Below are 27,769 nucleotides of genomic sequence, written 5' to 3'. Positions count from 1 at the left end.
AAATTAGACTATTAATTTATTACTTTTAGGTGTATCTTTAAAAATACAGTCATTTGCTGCAGGAAAAACATTTCCTCTAGGCACTGCCTTGACTGCATCCCATAAACATATTTTCATTTTTAGTCATCTCAGAGTATTTCCTAATTCATGAGTTCTTAGTGTTTAATATCCATGCGTGTGCATCCCCCCAAATTCCTTTGGTTTGTTTATATTGAACTCCCATGTGTTTACGTTGACTTTATATTTTATTTATGTGTATGTATGATGTCTCTGTGGGAGTGTGCACATGTGAGCACAGTGTGCAAGAAGCCAGGGGAGGGCATTGTAGCCCCTGGAGCTGGAGTCATGGGTGCTCGTGAGGCCACTAGTGTGGGTTCTGGGTACCAAACTGGTCCTCTTCAAGGGCAGCCGGAGCTCAGCCTCTGAGTCACCGCTCCAGCCTGTACATTATTTTTAAAAATCATATGGTCCTCCTCACAGGAGCTCATTGCTCTGCATGTATGTGGTTGTGCATTTCAACGTTAGCTCACCTGTGTCCACTTAAGGAAATCTGCATTTCCTGCAAGGTGGAGTTAACAGCAATGAATTGTCTTATATTTTATTTCACGAGCTGAAAATGTTCTAATTTTGCCTTAGTTTTCACAGAAGAACAACAAACAAAATATTTTCTTGAATATAAGTATTAACATGTTGATCGATATATCTTTTCTTCCAACACTTCCTGAGTCACAGACTCCCATTTCTCGGATGGAAAGTCAGCCACTGATTTTTCTGCAGATCTTTCCTGTATGAGAAATTAGTTTTCTCTGCTGCTTTGAAGATTTTTCTTTTGTCTTTGTCTTTCAATATTTTTTTATTATGATGTATCTGGCTGTGGGTTTTATTTGTGGTGTATGCATGTATGCACGTGTGTGTGTGCATGTGAGTGCATGTGACTGCATGAGTGCATGCATGCATGGATGTGTATGCATGTGTGTGCATGTATGTATGTATTCATGAATGTGTGTGTCTGTCTTTTTATTGAACATTCACAGTGATCCTGTGATCCTTTTACTCCTAGAGATGTGGTGCTCCAGAGATGGTAGGGAAGTTCTATCAAGTCAGTGACATTTTTGGCTTTGCCAAATGAAGAGGAATTTCCCTGGTGGAAAATAAGAGGAACTTGAGGCAGAGAGTAATGCCCCTGGGAAGATTGCATGTGCACGCATAATTTCTCTTGTAGGTCAAATAAGCAATAATAAGTATTTTGTGGTTGGTTTAATAGGGAGAACAATGAAGGTCATGTTCTTTCTTTCAGGAAGTTGAGAATCCATCTGGAGACACAAAACTACAGCCATAGTGAACCTGCAAGGCAGTAAAATACTACCAAACCAGGAGACTCAGAGTCAAGGTGTTATAGAAATGCTGAGTGGTCTCAGTGGTCTAGAAATGGAGTGGTAGGGAATGCCTCTCCCAAAGGGCAGACAGGTGGAGCCTCAGAGGGAACAGAACCAACTGTGCTTCCCAAACACTGGTCAAGGAGATAGATAGCAGGATAGATGTCGATCCTTATGGAGGAGCCACGCACATGGAAGACTTGGTGTGGCCATTACAGTGATGGGGCCAGTTATGACCTCTGAGATCAATATATTTCACCTAGTCAGTTAATCAATGAATGTCCGTTACCCTCTTTTCTTTCTCTCCGGAGGAGAGAGATAAGAATGCAGGTAGTTTGTGTAGCAAATAAGACGCAGTAACCGGCAGGCCGCTTTGTTAGCAGCAGCTCCCAGAGCCGTGGAAGAACCGGTGCTCCATCCACAGCATGACATTCCTCGACACAGCAGCATGTCTGTGCTCTGGTAACTTGTGTGTTACTCGTTAGTGAGTTAGACAGAACCCTTCAGGAGTAAACTGAGATCCCAGGCATAGAAGAGTCACCGGAGATACCAAAGCAAGGACTTGCTTAAGGCTGACAAAGATAACTTTCAGTTCATACTATTAAATATTAAATTTCAAGCTTTAGTTTTGCTGAATTTTACATAGGCCTTGCATTCAGAAGAAAACAATGTTTGATTAAAATTCTTCTCTCTGTCTGTATTCCTAAACACCGATTTCCAGTCCCTGGAGGCAACTAGCCTTGCAGTCTCTTGAATTTCCTTCCAGAAATAAATGTGCAGACAAGAAATCATACATATATTCTTTTCTTTAAATTTTACTTTTTTTTTTTTACTGTTTAAACATTTTATGCATGCACATAATATGTTTTAATCCAATCCCTCCCCTCCAATTCCTCCCCTATCCTCCTGTCCTCTACCCAACGTCATGCGCTTTATTTTTAAACCCACTGAGTGTGCTCTGTGACGCCTGTATGGACACATGTTTAGGAGCATCTCCTGGAGCATGCGCAGCCTCCCTGAGAACACATCCCTTGCTCTGCCAGTAGCCATCAGCTGTCAATCCCTTCTCAGCTGGGGGCGGGGCTTCACGCACCCTCCCTCCCTCCCTCCCTCCCTCTGTCGGTGCTGAGATTTGGGCTGCTTTGACTTTGCATAGGTCTTGAGCAGGTAGTTATAGCTGTTGTGAGTTCGTGTGTACACAGCCCTGTCGTGCTCAGCAAACACTGTCTTTGCCACAGGTGTCTGCTACCTCTGTCTCTTACAGCCTCCATTCTTCCTTCTACAGTGATCCCTGAGCTTTGGGGGTGTGATGTCTCATTTAGAGCTGAAGGTTCCACAGTCCCTTATTCTCTGAACATAAACCAGTTGTGAGTTTCCATATTAATCTCCACTTATTGTAAAAAGAAACTTCTCTGAAGAGAGTTGAAAGATGCCCTATCCTACGGGTACAAGAACTTGGGGGACAGTTTATTCTATGTCCATTTAGGAGACCAATAGTATTAAATTTTCACTAATGACCAGTTTTTATGTCAACTTGCCGGAAGGTAAGGTCATCTTGGAAGAAGAAATTTTAATGGAGAAAAGACCTCCATCAAATTAGCCTGCAGTCAACTCTGTAAGGCATTTTCTTAATTGTTAATTGATGTGGGATTGTCCACGTGAATGGTTTTAGGGTATATGAGAAAACAAACTGAGCAAGCCAGGAGAAGCGAGCGAGTCATCAGCCCCCCTCCACGGCCTCTGCGTCAGTTCTTACTTTTCCAGGTTTTCCTGCCTTGGGTTTCTGCCCTGACTTCTTCATGATGGACCGTGACGGGAAGTGTAAGAGAAATAAACTCCTTCCTTCCCGCTGCTTGCTTCTTGTCTTGGTGTTTTATTACAGCAATAGAAACACTAAGACAGCAGCCATGGGTTTTCGGCCCAGTTAACAGTACTAGGTATGAGTTCCATTTTGTGGAGAGGACTGGAAATCCACTCAGAGAGTGGTTTGTTACTCCTACAGCGTTCACGCCACTGTTGCGTATATGGATAGATACAAACATATATATTATAGATTTTTTTATTTTATTTTATTTTATTTTTTATTTTTTTTTTTATTTATTTTTTTATTTTTTTTTTTTTTTTGGTTTTTCGAGACAGGGTTTCTCTGTGTAGCTTTGCGCCTTTCCTGAATCACGCTCTGTAGACCAGGCTGGTCTCAAACTCACAGAGATCCGCCTGCCTCTGCCTCCCGAGTGCTGGGATTAAAGGCGTGCGCCACCACCGCTCGGCTTATTTTATTTTTTTTATTGGTGACTTTAGATGCGGATTGTTCAGGGTGAAGAATGTCCTTGTCTTCATTACATGTATTTCCTGAACACAATATTCAACTATAAGAATTTAACCATTTTAAGACTACATCTGCAATGAAAATGCAAGTTTTTCCATGAAATTAACCCCACGTGAGTTTCTGATGGGGTGCTTTTTAGACAGAAGAGTACTCTTTCATTTGTAATTTCAAGTCCCATTGAGAATATTCCAAGATTTATTCATTTTCTTTTCTAGAAAGAATTGTGACTTGCCGTCCTGAACATAAGAACAAAGCCACAGAAAGGGCCTCGGTTTGGAACCAACCCACATTTCTGCCATTCCCACTGTACTGGGATAAGAGTGTATTTTACACCATCGAGAGAAACTATCTGTCTGGAACTCACACCAGCTCAGACACATCAGATAAAAAGCTCTCTGCACAAGTGACTATAAGACAATGACATTTAGTGCATTATGAAAAGTGACTGTCTCAGGATGATTCCCCATCCCCTAGAGAAAGTGCCTTTTAAAAGATGATGGTCATTGGTCGACTGGGATGTTGCTCATTAGTCTTGGTAGCTTGTCTACTCTATAAAGAAATGGTTTCACATCCCTAATGTGAGTTTCCCCCTGTGGCAACAAAGGTGTTTCCAAGGTAACAAACAAACAAGCCAAAAAGCCAGTGTGTAAGGCTGGCTTAGGGGCTATTCTATCTGTGAGTGGGTGGAAGGTGACATTTCAAGTCAAGATGCCTGTTGTGCTGACAGAGCCTCATGACTGGCTGTGAAGAAGTCTATCAGGCCCAGGAACATTGAGTGTCCAGTTGTCATGAACATGGTATCAGGGCCCACTGAGCACTTGGGCTCCTAGTAGACTTAAATCGATGGAGAGATGTTGCCTTCCCTTGACTGTGGATAGACTTAACACAGAAAGAATAGAAACAACGATGGTCTTTCCATTCCAGAAACTCAACTTTCGGTCATTATTCACAGAAAGAAGATCTTGCTTGGTTTTGCCTTTCTCTAGAGGTATAAAAAGCACTTGTCAAAATGTCTAGGCTTCTTGAGACACCGTGGAGGAAATTCAACTGTCCTTAGAACGAACAATACTCTTACTTCTCAGCAGCTCACACTGTCCCCACAGCACAGCTGACCTTGACGCGGATCCAACATGTCAGTAATTACAGTCCTGACTCTTCAGGAGCGAGATATAATCAAGAAAAGCTTTAAAGTCAACTCTATAAATGCAACACAACTATTTTTTCCACTGCTTTTTTTTTTAGCTTTTATTTTTAAATAGTTGTAGACTCACAGAAGTTATAAAAGTTAGAATGGGTTCCCTGTGCCGTTGTCCCCTCTGTTCCCAGGGATGACACTACATATAACTGTGGTTCACTGTCAAAGGCAGCAAATTGGCATGGACACAGGCCCTCTGCCACTGCTTCCTTGATATTGGAAGGTACAAACCCTACAAACTAGAGGCCTGAAACTCAGGGAAAGAAGCAAGTCCATTGGCTAAGATGGACCTCTACCAGCTATGCATTCCCCATGCCCCACATTGTGCAGGCTATTCTTGGTTTCAGAACTTAAGTTCCTCAGATAAAAAAACGATGTCTTCTGGTAGATGGACTGGCTCTAGCCTCGACTCCACCTTTTCTTGTCCCTGTCTCATACAGATGACATTCCAGGTGGTGCTGGGCAGGGAAGAGCGGTGGCCATGGGTGTCTCTCTCTTGCTGTTGAACTTTAATTTATTTTTCAAGACATTTTTTATTTAAATAATTGCAGGTTCACAGGAAGTTGCAAAATAGTACAGAAAAGCCCTGAGTACTTTCCACTCACCATCTCCCAACTATTACATGTTCAGTGCTCGTAAGATAATGAATTCTTGCTTTATTCTTATTTTATTATCAAAGTTTCTTGGCTTGGAGAAATGACTCAGTGGGTAAAACGCATGCTGTGCGAACACGAGGACCTGAGTTTGAATCCCTAACACCAGTGTGAGAAGTCCGGTGTGATGGTTTGCATCCCAGCATTGAGAGGGCGAGACAAGAGGATCCTGGGAGTTCACTTACCAGTCAGTCTAGACAATCAGCAAGCCCCTGGTTTAGTGAGAGACCCTGTCTCAACGTTACACAGACTAGGCACCCCATCTTCCTGCTTCTGCCTCCTGAATGCTGGAGTACAGAGATGAACCCCCATGTCCAGTTTGTTCCTTAAGCTGGCGATACCCACTCTTCTTCATTTTCATTTTTTCTTTTGTTTTGTTTATTGATTTATTTATTAACTTTTATTTATTCCTTGAGATTTTCATATAATGTACCTTGGTCAGATCCAACCCCCTCCCCATCTCTAACTCCCTCCAGGACCACTGATTACATCTTTGCACCTTCATGTTCTCCTTTTATAATTTCTTATTTATATATTTTATTTTAATCAACTGAGCCCAGTTAGTGCTGCCCATGTGTACCTGAGTGTGAGGTGACCAACTGGCGCCTGGGGGAACTTACCCATGACCATGCTCCCAAAGAAAAGTGACCCTTCCTCTCTCAGCTGTAAATAGCTTCCCAGCTAGTGGTGGGGCCTTGGCTCAGCCTTAGGCAGGACATCTACATCAGCCCCGAAAGGCTTAGAGAACATCACAGAAGAGGAGACAGAAAGAAAGGGAGAGCCAGAGGATGGGGAGAAAGGTGATATAATGTTATTGTCTGGACATGACGTAGCTGCTGCACACACGAGCTCACAGAAGCTGTGGTGACCTGTACAAGACCCGCACAAGATCAAGCCAGCCATTTAGATGTGTGCCACCACACCCAGCTCAACTGCTAACTATTCTTCTTGCTCAGGGAAATGAAGCCAGTTTGACTGTGGGAAGAAAGAAAATTCTAGCTTAGCCTCTCTTGTCCAAAAGTTCGGCTGCTTGGTAACCAGTTTAGTTGAAAAGTAGGAAACAAAGTAATGTGCAGAACTTCAGGCTACATCCAGCTCATCCATCTTTCAACCTTCAGCTGCAGGGTTGCATTAAAGACTTTAATAGAAAGCTCTGCATCCCAATGGCCACCTTCCTGTCTTATCAGACTCATCTGTGGGGATTATTAATACAAATCTGGACACTATAGGCAGCTGAGAAACATGGACATTATCTGCTTGCCCATCTGTGGATCACGCCCCTCCCCATGGGGGCTCCAGTAGGTGAATGTGATGGCTGTGAAAAAATGTGGCAACGGTAAAAAGTTTCTGAACATGCTAATAGCCAAAAATTAATACAAAAACTATCAAACCTGTAATGAATCTGAGGTGTTTCTGGGAGGGCTTTCTTGTCTCACATCCCAGGACTTTGCTGCAGCCTTGCTTCTGAACACACATGTGCCCTTGGCACTGCCCATGCCAGCTTCCTACTCAAGATCTGAGCCTGTAGTGTGCTGTGAATTTCATTCTCTTTTACTGTTTCTACAAAGTTTTCTGCTTCTATAGAAAAATAATGGTTAAATCATGGGAAACATAAGACTTGTTAATATTTTTCTATTGTCATTCCTCAGCTTGTAAGTATCAAATACCTTTGGGTCATAGTGTGTTTGGATGTTTTAATATTAAAATTGCCATTTGAGCTTCTCACTTGAGTTTCAGACACTTGCAAGTAGAGCTGAATGGACCAAGGGGGATACGGCATGACTTATTGGGTCACACTGCAGCTTCTATCATGAGATTTTTAATTCCTTCCCTTTTTTTTTAATTTTCCTCATTTAATTTTCTTTTTTTCTACTGATTTTTGTTTTACTTGGGGCCTGGGGTGGGGGTGGGGCATGCAGCGGTGGAGGGCAGATGTGAAGGGACGGGGAATGAATGGGATCAAGATACATAATGTGAAAAACACATAGAATAAATAAATTTTATTAAAAAGGACATTAAATGAAGTTTGGCCTGGGATTAGAACAGAGTTTCTAAAAAGATCCTAAACATACTTCTGCTATTTTATGCCACATACTGGTATGAAGTGGCATTCTCAGCACTGCTGGGTATATAATCAAAGCACTGATTAATTTTGAAAACCATTGAAGGTGGTCTATGAGTCAAGCATGGTGGTGCTGGGCTGCAATCCCATCACTTGGGATGTGGAGGCAGGGGGATGAGGAGTTCAAGGCCAGCCTTGATTATCTGTGATCTTCTCCCCTTCCTCTGTCTCAAAAGTATCACATCAAACTGTTCAGTTGGAAGCTCTGCCTGGGGCCCACACCCCCACCCATTCCAAACCCTGGCCCTCTTGGAAAGCCCTCCAGGCAGCGGCTCCACTCCTGGAGCTGTCCAAGACCACACCTACAGGGTATTTTTCCTGGTCTCATCTCCGGGGCCCTGAAAGGTCACCCGGGAACATTTTGCCCAATAAACCCGGTCTTTTATTTTTAATTTGGCTTGATTTGGCTTACTGAGTCAGCAGAGATGCTTAATATCAGGGTACCAAACCAAACCAAACCGACCAGCCAACCAGTCAAACAAACAAACAAACAAACAAACAAAAATGTATTAAATATTCAGCCAAGATTCCTGTGAAAGTAAACATGCCAACTCATTAGTATGCATGTTTGCCTTTGTCTTTAACAAAGGCTATATATATATTTATATAAATAAAGATTTTTAAAAAGATCTTTATGATTTGTTATAGGTAAGTGTTTGATTTGTATGCCTATTTTATATACTTATATTCCTCAGGAGTTGTGTAAAAATTGCTTGGTAGAAAAGGGGTCACGAGTGGAAAATGTTTAAGAAGCTTTAAGCTAGAGAATGGCTGGCTTCTGTGTGGATATCCAGGTCTGTGTCCATTCACACATTCCGTTCATGTAGGAAGCAGAGAAAGCCCTGAGCGAGTGAAGTCCTGAGTGACGGTTTGCTGTTGACATGAGCTACCCATGCCAAAGACCCCAGAGCCTCAGACCCATGGAGGAAGGACAAAGCCTCCTCTAGTCCACATTTAGATGTCAATAGTGTGTACAGAAAATGCCCACCATAGCTTTCTCCCCTCTGATATTCAGGGTCTGAAGACTGCTCCCCTGCAGAAACCGCTTCTACAAGAGGCAGCTAAGCCTAGCTCCTTGTTCAGCTGTATATAATAATCCTGCCACCTTGTTTATCCACATGCAGTAACCCACCTCCTTGTCCAGCTCTATGTAATAAACATGCTAAGCTTCTAGTTGCTGTGGCTTCTTTAGCAGAGAGCCCAGTCCAGTGCTCTGTCTGGGAATCTGGCTATGTCCAGCCTTTCTTCCTTCCCTGGCTGCCTCACTCAGGTTGGAGCCTCCAAAGGAGGACTGGGAAAGTTCAAATTACTCTGCATTGTTTGATGTTTTGATTTTTCTTTCTTTTGAAGGATTCTGACGTTTGTCTGGTTCCTTTATGTGATGCATTTAATAAAATCTTTTGAGTGTCTTCACTTTTATATCTGAATGAGAGCAATGCTTTTCTCTTTTCCGAAAACTTATCTTTTGTCAACATCAGGAAGTTTTGTTTTGTTTTGTTTTGTTTTGTTTTGTTTTTTAAATTATTCACAGGGCTGGGGAGATGGCTCAGTGATTGAAATCTGACATATAGGCCTGATAGACAACCTGAACATCACTGTGGAGCCCACAGAAAACCCCCAGATTCTGATATGACAGAGCACTTCCCAATCCTAACACTCCACGGGGAGATGCAAGGTGGAGACAGGAGAATAATCTGGAAGCTCTCTGGCCAGCTCACCTGGAGTTCTTAGCAAAGTGACAGAAAAGAGGGACCTTGCCTCAACAGGGTGGAGGGCGAGAACCAACACCCCAAAGTTGTCCTCTGACCTCTATGAGCCTTCCTGCCTCCAGGCCTATGAGATTAATAAACCTCCTTCCTTTATACATTGTTCAACCTCGGGTATTCTGTTGTAGCAGGAGAAAATACTTGAAGATAGTGGCTGACCTTCATCTGATGTTTCCAACTCATCCATACAAACTTTCACAGACAAGAGTGGTCTTTCTCTTTTAACATCCAGATTTCCCTAATTTAAATCACCTAATAAGAGGCTAGCCAGCCTCAATGGATTTGAAAGTAAACATAATTGATACGGTAATATACAGCCCCCCTGACTAGATCACTGTACATGGCTGACTTGCTATTCATAGACTCAGCTGGTTGTGCTGAGGTCACTCAGCTTAAAATGCTCAGTTAACCTGTGAGTGTGTCAGGGGAAGTCCAGGTGAGGGAGTATGGGGAAGAGACCTTCTGCATATTTACACATTTCTTTCTTCTTCCTGGGCCCACAGCTAGACCTCATTTCCCAGCCTCCCTTGCAGTGAGAGTGGCATTGGGACTGAATGTAGCCAATGGCGTGTAAGTGAAAGCGACAAATATCTCTTCTAAGTCTGCCCGGTGAACACGAACCCTTCCAAGTCACTCTCCAGCTTCCTGTCTCCTTCTGCTTCATGGAGACACGAACCTTAAAGTCATTGCTAGAGATGGGAGATCTAGAGACAGAAGGCGCCCCGGTTCTCAGATTACTTAGCTCAGTGGTTCTCAACTTTCCCAATGTGGTGACCTTTTAACACAGTTCCTCATGTTGTGGTGACCCCCAACTATAAAGTTATTTTCTTACTACTTTATAACTGTAGTGTTGCTACCGTTATGCATCATAATATAAATATTTGGATTTTTCTATGGTCTTAGGTGACCCCTTGTGAAAAGGTCATCCAACCCCCAAGGGATAGAGACCAACAGGTTGAGAACTGCTGACTTAGAGGAATAGGATTTTGAGGCTCTCTATGAACATGAAAGAAACTTACATCTACTGTGTTTGATGTAGTCTATGTTTCCAGATTGCCTACTTACAGCAATTTGTGATCACAGTTGCCTCTAAGCTAGTGTTATTGTATCCTCACAGCTGACCCTCTACTTCTACTCACTGAGAGGAAGATGGGTCTTTCTATGGAGAGTGTCTTTGAAAAGTTTATGAGATGATCACCTTGCTCAACCATCCTTTAAAGAGAAATCAGCTGAGGATGGAGAGATGGTGCCGTTGGTAAAGTGCTTGCCGAAAAAGCACGAGGATCCCCCAAAGCTGGACATGGTAGACTTTGCCTATGATCCTAGTGCTGGGGTGACAGAGACAGGAAGATCCCAGGGGCTTGCTGGCCAGAGCCAGTGTAGCTGAATTGGTGAGCTCCTGGTTCAGTGAGAGACTCTGCCTCAAAGAATAAAGTGGGGAGTGTGCTGGCTAATTTTATGTGGACCTGACACAAGCTAGAGTCATTGGAAAGGAGGGAGCCTCACTTGAGAAAATGCCTCCATAAAATTGGGCTGTAAGCAAGCCTGGGGGGCATTATCTTAATTGGTGATAGATGGGGGAAGGCCCCGCCCAAGAGCTGGTGATTTGGGTTCTATAAGAAAGCAAGCCACAGCACCCATGCACTCTTCCATTGCCTCTGCATCAGCTCCTGCCTCCAGGAGCTCCTGCCCTGTTTAGTTCCTGTTCTGACTTCCTTTGATGATGAACTGTGATGTAGAAGCATAAGCCAGAAAAACCCCTTTTCTTTCCAAATTGTTTTGGTCATGGTGTTTCATGATAGCAGCGGTAACAAGGACACCTAATGTCAACTGATGGCTTCCACATGAATATAGAGACAAGTGAATCACACACACACACACACACACACACACACACACACACAGGCAGAGACAGAGACAGAGAGACAGAGACAGAGAGAGACAGAGACAGAGAGAGACAGAGAGAGAGAGAGAGAGAGAGAGAGAGAGAGAGAGAGAGAGAGAGAACAAATGGATTTAGGCTCCTTACATCCCCATTCATTCCATTGTTCCAGCCCTTGTTATTGTACAGTGAGCAAAACAAAGATCTCTGCTCCGCCAGACCTCATGCCCTCGAGCAGAAAGACAGATAACAAGCAATATCACCAATGCTACAGATGCTACTGATGACTTAGCAGGAAGAAAAGCCAAGCAGAGCACCATGGACAGAATGTTGGGGAACCCATGTGTGTGACTTTAGCTGAGGTCTGACTGTGCTAAGGGAACAAGTCACATGACTGGCTGGGGGGGGGCAGCAATGGACATTCCTTCCATTCAGCTTAGACACTCTCCTCTTATGACTTGTTATTATCTAAGTAAACCTAGATCAGGTGGGGGAGGCTTTCTTCTCCACTCTCCTGTTCCCACATGAGCAGCACTGCCCAGTTCCAGCTCAGAAAGGGACATGGAGCAGGACTTGAACACAGATTGGCTCTAGCCTTTTGCCCATGTCCTGAGCCCCCACGGGGTCACCAGGTGACCCTGCACTAGAGTTAGAGCTCCTAAGAGAAGAAAAGGCCATATTGCCCCTGGCCATCATCCATGCTGTGGGTGCCTCTCTCAGGAACCACAGGAAGTAGATGACCAGACCAAGCAAGATTTAGGCCATTCACACATACCATTTCCATGTAATTGAAACCTCATTGCAGGTAACGGCCTTTGCCAGGTTATAGCATTGGAGATGTGTTTTGAAGAACGATTTTAAAATGCCAAACCTACGGAACTTTTGGATTTATATAAGATACCATTGTTCAGTTCTTAGTCTGCTGTCACTGTGTGACATGACTATGCTGCTCCAGACATGTTTAAAAGTGATGGGGCACCTCAAAGTTGTTGTTAGCAAGAAAATGGCAAGAAAGGCAAACATGAAACACAATTATTTCATGTCATTTAAGATTGGAACGTAGGCAGCACTCTGGAAGCTGAGGCAGAAGGATTTAGATTTTGAGGCTATTTTGAGGTAGATAATGTAGCCAAGGATAGCCTGGGATCCTGTTTCAAAAGGAAAAACAATAACAAGGAGGAATGTGCTTGTTCATATGTCTCAGCCTATTTCGCTATAAAATGAGGGTGATTATTTTGCCCTCCCACCCTCCGTGGACATTTTCTCTGTATAAAGTGAGGTAATGGATTTAATGAACTCAAAATGTTGTTTGCCATTCAACAAATTATAGCTGCTATTCACGATGCTAATTCCTCCAAGCAGAAGTGAACGTTGTAACTATGGCGTCATAGGTGTGTGCCTATGGGCTCTGCTTGAGAGAAGAACTGCCCAGAGCCTGGAACCTGCCCTCTTCCCAGGAGCCTGGAACCCATCTCTTCCCAAATCATGGACACTGGACTCAACAGTACAGCACAGGCAACCTCAGACTTAGGATGGTTTGACGTTTGAGTTTTCAACTTTCCTAGGCAGCAAGAGTCAAGTTCATTGAGTAGGAACTGCACTTTGGACCGGGAATTTGGACCTTTTCCTCCAGGTGCCAGACTGTCTCGATATGAAGCAGTAACAGACAGCGAGAGCTGCAGGTCACTGCCAGCCCCACCATCATAAAAGGAACTCAACACCCTACAGTGAACTGTGTCCCTAGACTGTTTTCTGGTCAGCTTGGTAGATCAAATGTGTTCCCAACTTATGATATTCTCAATTTATGACAGTGGGTTTATTGGGAATGGAATCTCTTCTTTTTTTTTTTTTTTTTTTGGTTTTTCGAGACAGGGTTTCTCTGTGTAGTTTTGGTGCCTGTCCTGGATCTTGCTCTGTAGACCAGGCTGGCCACAGTAGACCACTGTAGTCCCAAGTGCTGGGATTAAAAGTGTGTGCCCCCACCGCCTGCCTGGAATCTCCTCTTAAATGGAGAAGCAAGTATATATACCAATGTCCGGACCCCACCCTCCCCCACCCTGGCTGTCTCTCTCTCAAGGCCATCTCCAATGACCAAAGCGCCTCCACCAAGAGTTGTAGCAATGACTCAGCAGATATTGCTCCTTGATGTAGCTGCTTTTAGGTCCCCAAATCTGCCTCCTTTTCAGTCAGTGCTTCTGTTTTTATTCCTTTTCAGGTTCTTCCATACATACACATAATTCCCTCAAATTAATATTTTCTTTTTTCTCTGGGTTTGGAAAATTGAATTTCCTCCCTTCATTATTTATCATTCTCCTGGCCCTACGAAGGAGTCTAATTAAGTCATAAGCTCAAACTCAGAGAACCTCTATGAAGGAAAAGGAAAGCCTTTCACCCTGAAAAGTAAACAACTCAAAGGTCAATTAACAATGGAAGGGTTGTCGCAGTCAGAAGGCAGTCGCCAAGACTTTGGTCCTGACAAGTCATGCTTGCGGAGCACAATTCCCAGGGCCTGAGCTTCCATGGGAAGACTTCTCTGCAGGAGCCCATGGGTTGTTATTCCTAAACTGTACCAATCCCCATGAAGAGGGAGGCCTGAGCGAAGGCAGCTTTGTTCAGAGGAAGAGACCGCTAAAGGTTATTCTCTCTTGGAGGACTGGTATTGGGGGCAGTACTGGTAAAAAAGATCATCTGCAAGTGTGATCTGGACTTTGAATGGTCAACTCAGCAGGTTAGGCGTTGCATTGTTTCAGGATAGGTATGTTAGGACAGCGGTTAACTGCTGGTTGAAGGCAGGCTACCAGTTATCCGTCAAAATGTCAGTTCAAAATAAATCTGTCAAAGCAATGGTGTGTCACTGCTGAAGGATTATCCTGTCCCAAATCACTCACCAAACAAAAGTGGCACAGTTCACCTGTAGCCAGCCAGATCGCAGGCATCAAAACAGTACTTCAAAATGACCTTGAATTTTTCCGCCCTTGGCTTTCCACAATTTAAATAATGCCTACTGTTTTCCTTAGAATGCGTGTTATAGTCACGTAAATCTAAGGGGGTCCCAGTCAACCACAGTGACTCTGTGTGGCTGTGGCAAGTGTCCCAGGAAAGGGGGGAAGCATAGGGTGGAGGTGAAGTGGGACTGCTTGGTGAGACTACGGGGTGGGGGAGTGGGGGGTGGAGGGTGGGGGGTGGGGGTGGGAGGACACTGGGCTACCTGCTCTCTGCCAAGGCCCTTGCAGGGTGTGGACAGACAAAGGGGTGATTGTGGCAATGTGGCTGGTGTAAGTTGTTTGGCTTTGTTTTGTTTTGATTGGGTGGATACAAAGCTGCTATTTGTGTAGCCAAAGGTATGTGATCTAATAGTTCTACAGGATAACTTGTAATTAAGAATCAAACCTTTCAATACTTTTTTAAATTACTAAAGCAATAAAAGAATGAAGGAAAATGAACCCCCGAGGATGCAGTAGATTTCTCTGTTGGAGACAGAATTATTTCTAAGGTTAGTTATCTTTTATTACATTTTTGACCCCAAAAACCAAGAAATGGAGCCATCAATGTGGCTTGGCAGGTAAAGGTGCTTGCTATCAAATCTGACAACCTAAATTCAACACCCCTCTCTCCAAACCACAGGCTAGAAGAAAAGAACCAATTCCCACAAGTTGTCCTCTAACTTCCACACTTGCATCCACTACCACACACATGTACACACACACACACACACACACACACACACACACACACACACACAAATAAATAAATAATCAAACATGTATGTATTGTGAGAGAGCCAGAGTTGTGTTTTAAGTTTTAATGACTGTGCCTAAGACAGCTATTAAACAAAAATGCCTCTAACCTGCAAGCCCCTGGCCCGAGGACAGATACTTACTGAAATGCTATTGTTTATGGGTGATAACAAGCCACATGTTTTCACTCCCCTAAACAAGTTTGTTTGACACAACTACACCAGATGTGCTTGAACACAAGTGGGAGGGAGGTATGTGGGCAGGAAATAAGTCAGGATATTCGCTTGCCCAATTGGATCTGAAGAGAAATACGGTGACCTTGTAGGGTTGCCTTTTTAAGCCTCTGAAAAACGTGACTCATGGCCATTTTCTGGGAACCCAGAGATGGACCTAGCCAGAGTCCATCCAACTGGCCAGTATTTAATTAAAACTTGCTTCAAATTTGACTGTAAATTATGGTAGTGGTCTTATTGTCGACCGGTAGGATTAACAGTATGGTTGTAAAAACTCAACAAATGATCTGGCCAGCTCTTTGGTTTTAAAATCTAAAACATAATTTAATATCCGAACACTAAGGCAATACTTGCTTGTGGAATCTTTTACTAACAGATTTTCATAAGCACAATTTTCTGTGTTTAAAGAATCAAAGATATTCATTTTGAGCCATTTGTGGGCTTGTAAGGCAAAAACCAAAGAAGTAGAGTGGAGAAGACAATCCCTATAGGAATATTACTCGTAGATATCAAACACCGCGGCTCTTATCTTAAAGGGAATAAGAGAGTTTATTCCAGAGCTATTTGAGTGACTGTGGCTTGGGAACACAGATTTAGTTCACCCCAAATTCCTGTTCCAGCGTGGAAGCAGTTTCACCAAGCTTTTATAGTTTTACAGGACAAAGAGCATCATAAATCAAGGCAAGTTTAAAATACGCTGGAGGGAGAAACCCTGTCTTGAAAAACCAAAAAAAAAAAAAAAAAAAAAAAAAAAAAATACGCTGGAGGGTAAATCAGAGAGGCAGGGGCAGCGAGATGGGGGAAGCTTCCCTACAGGCTCAGATGCTATGTGATGACATTCCTAGCTTTGGATTGGAGGAGTCTGGTTGTCTGCTAAGATAATAGATTCTGAAAGATTTCTATCTGTTAGTCTCAAGATGTTAGTTTCAACACATGGGGCAAGGAATGGCTGTCCCTGAGGGCTAGAACTAGCCCGAGATAAGGTAACTAACCTCTAGACCTGCAACATTCCAACCTCTCTGCAGAACTGAAAATCTAATCGGTCCATCAGCAGACACAGTTCTCTTTTCAGGAGTTTCCATTCACAATTTTTTTTTTTTTTTTTTTTTTTTTTTTTTAAATCACGGTAGCCCTTGCATCCACAGTTGCAATCTGGCAAAACTGTGAACGCTCATCTGAGGGCCCCTTCTGTCTCTGCTCAACCGGCACCCCATAAGCTGAGCACCTGTAATGAACTGCTTCAACTCCACGTTTCTTTCCCTCAACCATGAAACGAAGATCTCTTTGTAACACCGAGGGGGGAATCAAAACAAAAGATGCAAGCTGGGGTGATCTTCCTGAAATAACGTGAGAGAATAGACTTCCTTCAGCCAGCAGAGTCTCCTGCTTTTTTTGCCTGTCTTTTTCCCTTAGCTCCGTCCTGCCTGTACTTCTGCCCATCTATGTATTTGTTTGTTAGTCTAATTCTTAATATTCGCCGCTGTCAACTTTTCCACGGTCAGGCATAGAGGACGAGCCTTAGGCCCTGTCGATGTTCTGTGGCCCCTGATCATCCCTGTTGGTTCCACAACACTAGTATTCCACTGCCTCCAGCTCCTCTTTACCCCTGGCGGGCGCAGTGGTGGGCGGAGCCAGATCCCGAGCCAGGCTGTGATTGGTGGTGTCCTAGCAACCGCGGCGATGCGGTCGTCAACAGAGACTGGACTCCTGCAACCCTGCGCCCCGGGACCAGGGACCCTTCGCCAGCGCCAGCGGGAGTCACAGCCTTGTCCAGCAGTGGGATGCTGGTCGCGCCTACCTGCTCGGGTCAGCGAGTCCCTGGAGGGTGGGAGGGACGCTGCTGAACTCGAGCCGTCTGGCTTTGCAGCTGACAGATTATCTAGTAAGTGCGGGACATCTTTCTTCCAGGTCAGAGCCTTCCAGGTTTCCAACAGGTTGTGTAGGGAAAAACAAGTGTGCAGTTTCCAAGCTGGATCTCGCTTCTGCTGAGAAAGAGCAGCGGCCAGGATAGCTAGGTTTCAGTGTCAGGATCGCAGACATGTGTGAGCCCTTCTTATACAGAGGGCTTTCGCCATCCTCACTCCCTGCAGAATCTCAGCCATTTGATGGATAACAAGCTCCTTAAGGGCATGTCTATCCACAGGCTAACAGTAATCAGAAGGTGTAACACACTAATCAGTATATTAGAAACTTATTTCTAAGAAGCAATGATAGAAACTAAGAACCCCAACCCAAAGCGATCTTTTTGAGTGGAAGCTGTTTGCAACTTTCATTCTGGGGGAAGTCTGTGATTGCCTCCAGTTCAATTCTTCTGAGACATTTACCCACACATCACTTTCTCTTTTTAATATGGACATTTAACTTCGTGTAGTCATTCCTTCCATCTTCTTAGGAGCTCCCCGCTTCTTCTCATCGATGATGAGATGAGAAGCCCTCAGACTCTTAGATGTTCAGTTCTTGGTCCTGTTCTCTCACCAACAAGACAGACCATTTTGATCTCCTTAACTCTGCCCACGTTTTTCCGAGGCAATGACCTGAGCCTAGCTTTGCCTTTTAAGGCCAGAAAGATGGGGTGAGGGGTTGTTAAGAATTATAACAGGCTACATCATGGAACATCATCTCAGCTTCCTTTCTTCCCAGAAGAATCAGAGTTCAGAGCGTCCACAACATGCCCCACACCCACCCCAGCCCAGATTTTTCTTTTTTAGAAACTAGTAAAGATAAAGTTTGGAGGTGTTGATTATGAAGTTTACCAAGAGTCTAACCTGAATTAATGGAGTCTAAGTTAGACTCTGGCCAAGCGCATGGACAGCGATGGGATGTCTCTTGGCTTCTCACTATGGGCAGACCAGCAGCAGACACAGAAAGGCTCTTACTTCTTTTGGTTGAGGTTTTTGGATTTGTGCACCCCTTCCAGTGTGTGTGTGTGTGTGTGTGTGTGTGTGTGTGTGTGTGTGTGTGTGTGTAGCCCTAGGCCGGCTTCAAGCTCACAGTCCTCCTGCTTCAGTCTCTCAAGTGTTGAGATTACAGGTTTTGACCATTTTAATCTTTCTGTTTTCCCAGGAGCTTTGCCTGACCATGGCTTCAGCTCAGGCTTTACTTCCTTCCTATACTCAGGAAATCCTTGAACTCTATGGCTTGTTAGACAATTCCAATTTTAAAAACTGAGGACAGCCAGAGGTGGTAGTACATGCTTGTAATCCCAGCACTCAGGAGGCTAGGGCAGGGGCATGCTACAAGTTCAAGGCTGGCCTGAGCTACATAGTCAGACTCTGTCTCAAAACAATCAAAAACCAAACCAACAAAAACCCTACTATTAGTAACAAATTATCCCACACTGTAGAGCAGTGCCTATCAGTGATATATTGACTTCTGAGCTTCCCTGCCTCAGAGGAAACTCCTGAGTAATCACACTAAACAAATAGTATAGTCACACCCAGAAAACAGCGTGTCTGTGTTTAAAAGGATAGCTATTTCCTGATCATAACTTTCCTAGAACCTGATCTTTGCCTTGCTTGAAGACAATCAGGATTTTCTCAGTTGCTGTGAGTGGTAGATTTAACTCATCTCAATACTATGTGTTGTGCATATTACATAATAATATACTGACAACATTCATATACAGTCTATCCCTGTAGCCATCAAACTTCAGTTTAGTCTAGAGAGGACAGACCTGTGTCTGAGGCCACAGGGATGAAGCCTCAAAGTAAAAACTAGACTTTGGGGGCTGGAGAGACAGCTCAATGGCTTAAAAGACTCGCTACTCTTCCAGAGAACCCAATTTTGGTTCTCAGTCTGTAATTCTGGCTCCAGGATTTCCAAGGGCACCTGCACACATGTGGCAAACAGACAGACACATGAATACAATTTTTTTTTTAAAGGTAGGCTTTTGAGGCTTGCTTAGAGCAGTCTTAGAGCTTTAGTGAAGGAAGACGCTGTTGACACAGGGGCTGAAGGTGAAAACTCCACACTGGACAATGGCTGTCAGCATGGAGAGGAAAGCTATGTGTGGAGGACACTGGTTAGGCCCGTGCCCCTGCGGGCTTCCTTGGTCTGACAAACAACCCTTCATCCCCTTCTGTTGGGAGATACTTTCTCTCCTCATTTTCTCTGGCTCCGGCTCACTTTCCAGATCCTTTCTCTTCAGGTGTATAAACCTTCTCAGGCTATAAACCCCCCCCCCCCCCCCCCCCCCCGGGGTGACGAGCTGCGTCCCAGTGACTCACACAGCTTCTCAGCTCCGACAGAGCCAGCCACATCTTCTAAAAAATTAACTTTACGTAAAGTCGTCCGAGCCCCCAAAGAGGCTGGGACCTGAGTTGTAACCAAGTTGGAGGATTCAGTTGCTTTGTAAAGGATCCAAGCGTGTGTCCTTTTTAATTGAATGAAAATTCAAGCAAATTAAAGAATGTTTCCCTTTGGCTTAAAAAGCCAAAGGCGTGCCTCCTCGTACCAGTCTTTAAGGTTGTAAATGTCTGTGAGAAAACCTAATTAGGGTGGTTTGTATAAAAGCACTCCCTTTAAAACTGAAGGCAAGTCGTCTCAGTGGACAGATCTTCAAAAACAGGTTCAAGCATATTGGTCTGCGCTTGTTTCTGTGCTCTCTGATTTATTCTAGACGTCACAGCCCAGGATGATTGGAGATTAGGGATTAGAGAAATCCATGGAGGGGTTGAGGAATTGGCTCGGTTAGTACAGTACTTGCTGCTGGGACATAAGCATTCGAGTTTGGATCCTCAGCGCCCATGTAAAAAGCCAGGTGCAGGGACACCACCTGCAACTCCAGCCTTGGGAGGCAGAGACAGGAGGATTCCTGGAGTTCCATGGCTAACCAGTCTAGCCAATGGGTGAACTCCAGGCCCAGGGAGAGACCCTGTCTCAAAACAGTAAGGTGGAGAGTGATTTGTGAAGATACCAACTTTGGCCTCTGGTTTCCATATGCATCCACACATGTGTGCATGTGCACACACACACATATACACACACCATACACTATGCACACACATGCACACACACAGAAAAAGTGCTTGGAGTAAAAGTGTATCATGAAACAAAGACAGTTACTAGAAAAACGACTTTTTTTTTTTTTATTAGCTCTTTCCCAAAGATTAAGTGCTTCTACACACACAATACAAACTTGGGCACATTTGTTCTGGGCAGCAGCCTCGGGTTACTGTGTCATGCAGGTACGTTATTCTAGAGGGGCAAAGTCAGTTGCTATAGTAACAGGACAGGCTTATGCTGAAGTTTGCTAGGAATTTGTTTGATTTTTGTTTTGTTATTGAGACACAGTCTCATTATGTACCTCAGCTGGCAACCAAATCTCAACCCTCCTGCCCCAGTCTCCCAAGTGCTGGCATTATAGGCATGTAGCACCACTCCCAGCTCTCACTGAGTTTTGATTCTAATCCACCAAAATGAGTCTTGTAACCTTGTTCCCACAAGGTAAGAGTCTCCCCAACCATGTGGATTTGTAGACCATTGGAAGTGACCCTCTATGGATAGCACAAATTCACAGAAACCTTGACATGGAATCATTATCACTCAGCTTGGGAGATGAGCCTGTGGCATGAGAATCAAGGTTAGTGCTCTCTGCCCGAGGCCTGGCTAACAAAGTGGCTAAGGAATGGCTTGGAATCCCGATCATGTTGCTCACTGGCTATGACAGAACCTGTGAAAAAGCTCCTTAAATTCTCAAGGCTTCTGATTCCTCAGGCACAAGCAGGGTGTTAACACCACTTAACCGCTGTGTTCATGAGCGATCTGTGAGGGACTGCAAAAGAAAGGGCTCAGCCTAAAGGCTGACTGACAAAAGGAAGCTGCTGCCAGTGTTTGTTCCTACCATAATAAAAGCCCTAGAACTGGGACTCTTAAGTTGAAGGGCCTGGACCAGACTCTTAGGCAGTTCTCTTACTAGCTGTGAGGTTGTGAGCCAGTCTGTTTACCCTCCCTGTCTTGGCTTCTGCATCCGTAACATGAGCCCTATCTATCTCGTAAGGTTGTTTGGGATTGATTTTCTTAAAATTTAAATTAAATATTACACGTATACAGATGTATCAGAGTGTGGGTTCATGCGCACGAATGCAGTACTCTTGGAAGCTAGAAGAGGGCGTCAGATCCCTTAGAGCTGAAGTTAAGGGCCCTTGTGAGCTATCCAGTCTGAGTGAGGTCCTCTGAACAGAACATTTCCTTAACCACTGAGCCATCCCCCTCCTAAGGTTGTTATAAGAATGCATGCTATACTGTACATGTCAAAGCATTAAGTGTGTGCTATTCACGCTTCTAACTTCTAACTTCTTAAATCGTCGCTGGCTTGGGGCCACCTGATTTTTGTGCTTGACTAAATTTCCATGTCGTAACACTAAGATTTTGAAGAAAATGAGTTTCATTTTTTAAAATTTATATATATTTTAAAAAGATTTATTTTCACATGTACGCATATGTGTGTATGTGTGTCTGTGAGTATATGTGAGGATGTGTGGACGACACCCTTGGCTGGTCACAAGAGCGTTAGGATCTGCACTCCCATCCTCGTGATGTATAATAATCACTCTTAACTGGAGCCACCTCTCCAGTCCCTAGAAATTGAGGTTTAGAAATTGGAGAGGCGCCGGGCGGTGGTGGTGCACGCCTTTAATCCCAGCACTCGGGAGGCAGAGCCAGGCAGATCTCTGTGAGTTCAAGGCCAGCCTGGGCTACCAAGTGAGTTCCAGGAAAGGCGCAAAGCTACACAGAGAAACCCTGTCTCGAAAAACCAAAAAAAAAAAAAAAAAAAAAGAAAAAAAAAAAAAAGAAAAAGAAATTGGAGAGGGGAGTTTATTTGTTATTGAGAAGGCTTCACAGTCTTGGGAAATAATTTTTAAACACCGAACACTGGATATACAGTAATTAGAGCCTTCTAGTTGCACCCAGTTATTGATATCAATTGGTGAACTCTGGTCTTACAAGGTTACACTTGCTCCCTGTCTCAAGCTTTGCCCAGCTGTGCAGGAGAAGATTGCATTACAGTTTGGGCAGTCTCTTCCTCTTGAGGACACTAGCTATATTTAGGTCAGTTGAGATGAGTTTAATACACTGCATATTGCTTTGAGTCCAGTTGATCCCAGAACAGCTGGTTCCACTAGCCAGAATGATGAAGTCCAATGTTAGAGTGAAGCCCCAGAAAACAAAGCGTTCGGGCTGTAGATCTGTGTGTTCCGGTGGAGTTGAGCTGTCTGCCATCACCTCCCAGTTAGCTAGTCCACCTTGGGTCTTTTTTTTTTTCTCTTCTTTATCCTTGGGTTCAAAATATTCAGTGTGAATATAATCAGCATGCAGGTATATAATATGCCTTCCAGGGACTGTGTTTATTTTCCAAAATGGAAGAATCCTGTATTTTTCTAATTATAAAAATAAACCCCATTTTAGAAATGTTCAAATAATGCAAGAACTGAAACACCACGGAAAAGACAAAAACTGCACATCCTTCTACTGCAGACCCATTGATGTTTATCTTTCTAGATGCTTCACAGCACACATTTATGTACATATATAATGTACGGATACCACCTGGTAGTATGCATCTATACTGTCATTTCAATGGGTAAATAAAATCCCACTTCATTGCTATACTATGTTTTACTATTTTATAGTAAATATTTACTGATTTATAGTAAGTCAACGGTGACGTCATTGTTAGATCCCTACCCCGCCATGTTTTCAGAAGCCCTGAGCTTGACAATTTTCCTTGCAGGAGGTCCCTTGTGACTTGACTTAGAGATGGAGGAATTAGGATCATCTTCCTCTGTTGTCCCGGAGGAATAGCCGCAGAGGCTGGAGAGACAGAACAACACCAAGACAGGCATGGCTGAGCAGCGTCTCATCTCGTCTGAGCAATGGCTTCAGCTGCATGGGCTTAAGAGCAAGAAGCTGACCTTGAAGCAGATCTTGGCACAGATTGGATTCCCACAGTGTGAAGGTACAGTACTCACAGATGGCCTTCAGGGAGCCTACTTCAGCTCCTGAGAAATCACAGGCCTCTGCACTACTCTGCCAGGGGAAATACTTGCACACACTCCACCTCAATATATACACATCATATAGAAATACAACTATAACTACACAGATTCAATATTAGTGCTGCTTTACTTCATTTGTGTGTATGTACATGTGTGTATGCACATGTGTGTGGATGTGCACGTGTGTGTAGGCCAGAGAAGTACGTCAGGTGTCACTCTCTATTTCTATATACCTTATTTCCTCAAGACAGGGTCTCTCACTGAATCTGGAGCTCACAGCTTTTTACCATCAACTTCTGTCAAAATTTTGGTCTCCTCTCTTTCCCACCCTCAGCACTGGCACGCTGGCTAGTCTTATGTCAACTTGACACAAGCTAGAGTTATCTGAAAGGAGGGAACCTCAATTGAGAAAATGCCTCCATAAGAATTGGCTATAAGGCATTTTCTTAACTAGTGATTGATGGAGGGAGGGCCTTGCCAATTGTGGGTGATACCGTCCCTGAGCTAGAGGTCCTGGGTTCTATAAGAAAGCAGGCTGAGCAAGCCATGTGGAGCAAGCCAGTAAGCAGCACCTCTCCATGGCCTTTGCATCAGCTCCTGCCTCCAGGTTCCTGCTCTGCTTGAGTTCCTGTCCTGACTTCCTTCAGTGATGGACTACAATATGGAAGTATAAGCCATATAAACCCTTTCCTTCTCAACTTGCTTTTTGGTCATGGTGTTTTGTTGCAGCACTAGAAATCCTAACTAAAACAATTGAGGTTACAGGTATGTGCAGACATGCCTGGCTTTTTTACGTGGGTTCTTGGGGCATCAAAACTCAAGACCTTATCCTCATGCAGCAAGTGCTCTAACCCCTAAGCCCTCTTCCAAACACCATTAGTTTCATTCTTTGTGTTTGGGGGAGTCGTGTGTATATGTGTGCTACATGTATGTGTGTATGTAAGTATGTAAGGGGATAAGATTTCCACATCGTGTCTTGACTCCATTTTAATTAATTAATTAGCTAATTAATTAATAATTTGGCTGGGTGTGGTATTGCACACCTTTGATCCCTATACTTGGGAGGCAGAGGCAGGCAAATCTCTGTGAGTTCAAGGCCAGCCTGGTCTATGTAGAGAGTTCCAGGCCAGCATGGGCTACATAATGAGGCCCTGTCTCAAAAAACATTTTTATTACGTTTTATTTATTTAGCTGGGTAGTTGGGTATGTGGTAGTAAGAAGACAACCCATGGGGGCCAGTTCTCTCCTTTCATCACATGGGTCCTGGAGATCGAACTCAGGTCCCCAGGTTTGGTGGCAAGTACCTTTGCCTGCTGAGCCGTACCTCCAGCCCTCTACTTTATTTGTTGAAACAGGAGCTCTCATTGAACCCGAACTCCTGCAGTTGGCTGGGCTGGTAGCCAATGGGCTCTGGAGAACCAGCTCCCTCCACCTCTCCAGTGCTGGGATTAAAGGTGTGCACCACCCTGCCCCAGGCCTTGCCCAGTGCTGAAGATCTGAACTCAGCTCCTCACGTTTCTTTGGCACGCACTTTACCAACAGAGCCACTGTCTCAGCCCCAGTTTAATTCTTTGTAATGAAAAGATAGAAATTACTTTTATTTACTCACGCCCCAGCAGAGGTCTTGATTATTGTCTGGGATTCACAACTCCCTTTCAGGTGGATGGAAGTAATTGCTTTATTGATTAAGACAGTAGCTGTGTACTGTCTCGGGAAGAACGTGCATTTCTTCTTCAATGGTCTAATGGCTCATGCATTTTTCAGTTTTAAAAAATGAATTTATTTTTTGTGCATGTAAGTCCACGTGGAGGTGTGAGTGTGCATACGTGGAGGTCAGAGGACAACTTCTGGGACTCAGCTTTCTTCTTTTCCCATGTGGGTTCTGCGGATCCAACTCAGGTAGTCAGGCTGACAGCAAGCATGGTCATCTGTTGGTCCATCTCACCAGCCCAGATGAATATGTTTCCAAATGTTCTAGTTGCTATGCTGGTTCTCATCTCTCGGTAATGAACATGTGTGAGAGTATTTTTATTTGTATTTTTTGGATACTGCATTGACTTGAGCCATTACTGAGACATGCGACCTGGGAACCAGCGCTACTGAGTGTCAGTGTGAGAGACAGCCCACTGCACGGGAAGTGACTTCCTCAACACATCTGTAACATGGTATACGAAAGGCATACCCGTAGGACAATTCCGATTATTAGGCAATTCCGAATTAGTCTACAAAACAAATATTTATTCAGCAGCCAGCAATACCACGTTTTGAATCTGAATTCCTCGCCGTCTCTCTTGGCAGCTAGTCCTGTGGTAGTCAATTGAAGTCTATGTCATGCAGTTGCTACAGGCTGACCTGGAGTCCCCTGAATGCAATACTTTGCTCTCCAGTGTTCTGCCGTCTTGTATATTCCCTCTCGTGAGCTAGCACGGCTGTGTGCTATTTACATACTTATGGACTGGGAGTTTGCCTATGGTTTTCTAATATATTAAAATATTGTTGATGATATTCTTTAATGGGCTTTTATTGCTTGTAGAATCTACATCGATGTCACCTTTTATTTCTAACATTCATGATTTTCATTTCTCTTTATAAGATTTTTTTGTTTTCATTTATCTATCTATCTATCTATCTATCTATTTATTTATTTATTTATTTAATTATTTATTTTCACTTTTGTTTTTCAAGACAGGGTTTCTTTGTGTAGCCCTGGCTATCCTGGAACTGGCTCTGTAGACCAGGCTGGCTTCAAACTCACAGAGATCCACCTGACTCTGCCTCCTGAGTGCTGGGATTTTATTATTTTTTTCTTAGAAATGTTCTATTTTATTTAGTTTTTATTTTTCTTGAGGCAGGGTCTCCGGTTTTTCAAGACAGGATTTCTCTGTGTAGCCTTGGCTGTCTTGAACTCACACTGTAGACCAGGCTGGCCTTGAACCCACAGAGATCCTCCTGCCTCTGCCTCCCAAGTGCTGGGATTAAAAGCGTTCACCACCTCACCCTGTTTGTTCTCATTCTTTGAGAGATGTCTTCTATATAGTCCAGGCTAACCTGGAATTTGCGTTGTGACTCAAACTGGTCTTGAACTCTCCATTGTTAGTAGTGTTCTCACCATTTATTGAGTTAAAAATATCTTTGTGTGTGGTTCTTGGATACATTTGTTTTTCAGAATTGTGTTATTTACTTGCTAGGTATCCTAGGACTTGTAAAGATATCTTGTTCGGGATGATTTTTACACTTAACGCTATTGAGTCCACAGAATATCACCTGTGAATTTTCAGGCTCTGGATCTGTGTCTCACCATCTACTGTGGTGAATGCCCCGCCCCCATACAAAAGAATGAGTGTTCCACATTGTTCGAGAATATTTGTAAGTGTTGTTTAGGTCAAGAGCATTGAGAGTGTGTTGTCCATATATTTAGTAATTTTTGTGAGTGAATTTGCCCCTTAGTTTGGTCGGTTTTGTTCATGCATTAAACCCAGGGGCTGGTGCATGCTGTGCCAGTGTCCTACCCCTGAGCACACCCCAGTTGTCCACTGTTTAAAAGCTATTACTGTTTGTTTCTTCCTCATTCTTACTTCACAAGCTGGAGAGCAAACTGAAGGCCCTGCCCCTTTTCATATCTGTCAGCCTATTTTTGTATCTTTTGTTTAGATTGGATTTCTTTTATTGCTCTGTCTTCAAGTTCATTTACTCTTGGTTTTGCTCCTGAGCCCATACACTGAGTTTTTAATTTTGGTTATTCTATTTTTTTTTTTAAAAGAACATTTAGATCCAGCAAGGGAATGTGGCTCATTTCTCCTTCTATCTTGAAAAAACTTTATTATTGGCAAAATAATGGGTTTTATGACACTTCCATACATACATTTAATGTTCTTTCACTGTATTCTCACCCATATATAACCCTCTTATAGTCTCTCTTTACCTCCCAAATAGTCTCCATTCTTTTGAATGTTCTCTATTCCTTGATTACTCTGCATATGAGAGAAAATGTGATCCTTATCTTTCTGAGCCTGGCTTATTTCACTTAACACGATGTCCTCTGATTCTGTCATCAACACAATTTCTTTCTTCTTTATGCTTAAATAATACTCCACTGGATGCACACCACATCTTCTCTGTGCATTGGTTCACCCACCAATGGGCATAGCTGGTTCTGTAGCTTTAGCTCTTGAGAACAGGGCTGTGGTGAGTGAAGGTGTGCCAGTATTCCTATTGCCAGCTGACTCTACTTCCTTCAGGCGTGTACCGGCAGTGGTACCCGGATTATGTAGTAGTTCCTTTCTTAGTGTTTTGAGAAACCTCCATCCAACCGTGGCTGGACTGACTTACATCCCTGCCAGCAGCACACGGATCCCCTTGTCCCTGCATGACTGCCAGCATCTCTGGGTTGGTGTTTTCTGGATGATAGCCATTTGGGTTGAGGTGAGATGGAACTTTTACTTAGTTTTGATTCGCATTTCTCTGATGGCTAAAGAGGTT

At 43.7% G+C, this 27,769-nt stretch overlaps 1 protein-coding gene across 1 annotated transcript in view; it reads left to right on the top strand.

The window, feature by feature from the left end:
* Window positions 1–23,051: 23,051 nt before the first annotated feature.
* Window positions 23,052–27,769, top strand: part of Vwa3b (von Willebrand factor A domain containing 3B) — a 180,197-nt gene continuing 175,479 nt past the window's right edge. Inside the window, 1 exon segment of the mRNA XM_059281386.1 lies at window positions 23,052–23,250. Within this exon segment, the coding sequence (XP_059137369.1) occupies window positions 23,052–23,250 (199 nt within the window).

This window comes from Peromyscus eremicus, chromosome 16_21, assembly GCF_949786415.1.
Source record: "Peromyscus eremicus chromosome 16_21, PerEre_H2_v1, whole genome shotgun sequence".
In the NCBI taxonomy this organism is placed as follows: Eukaryota; Metazoa; Chordata; class Mammalia; order Rodentia; family Cricetidae; genus Peromyscus; species Peromyscus eremicus.
This window is presented reverse-complemented; position numbering and strand designations above follow the sequence as displayed.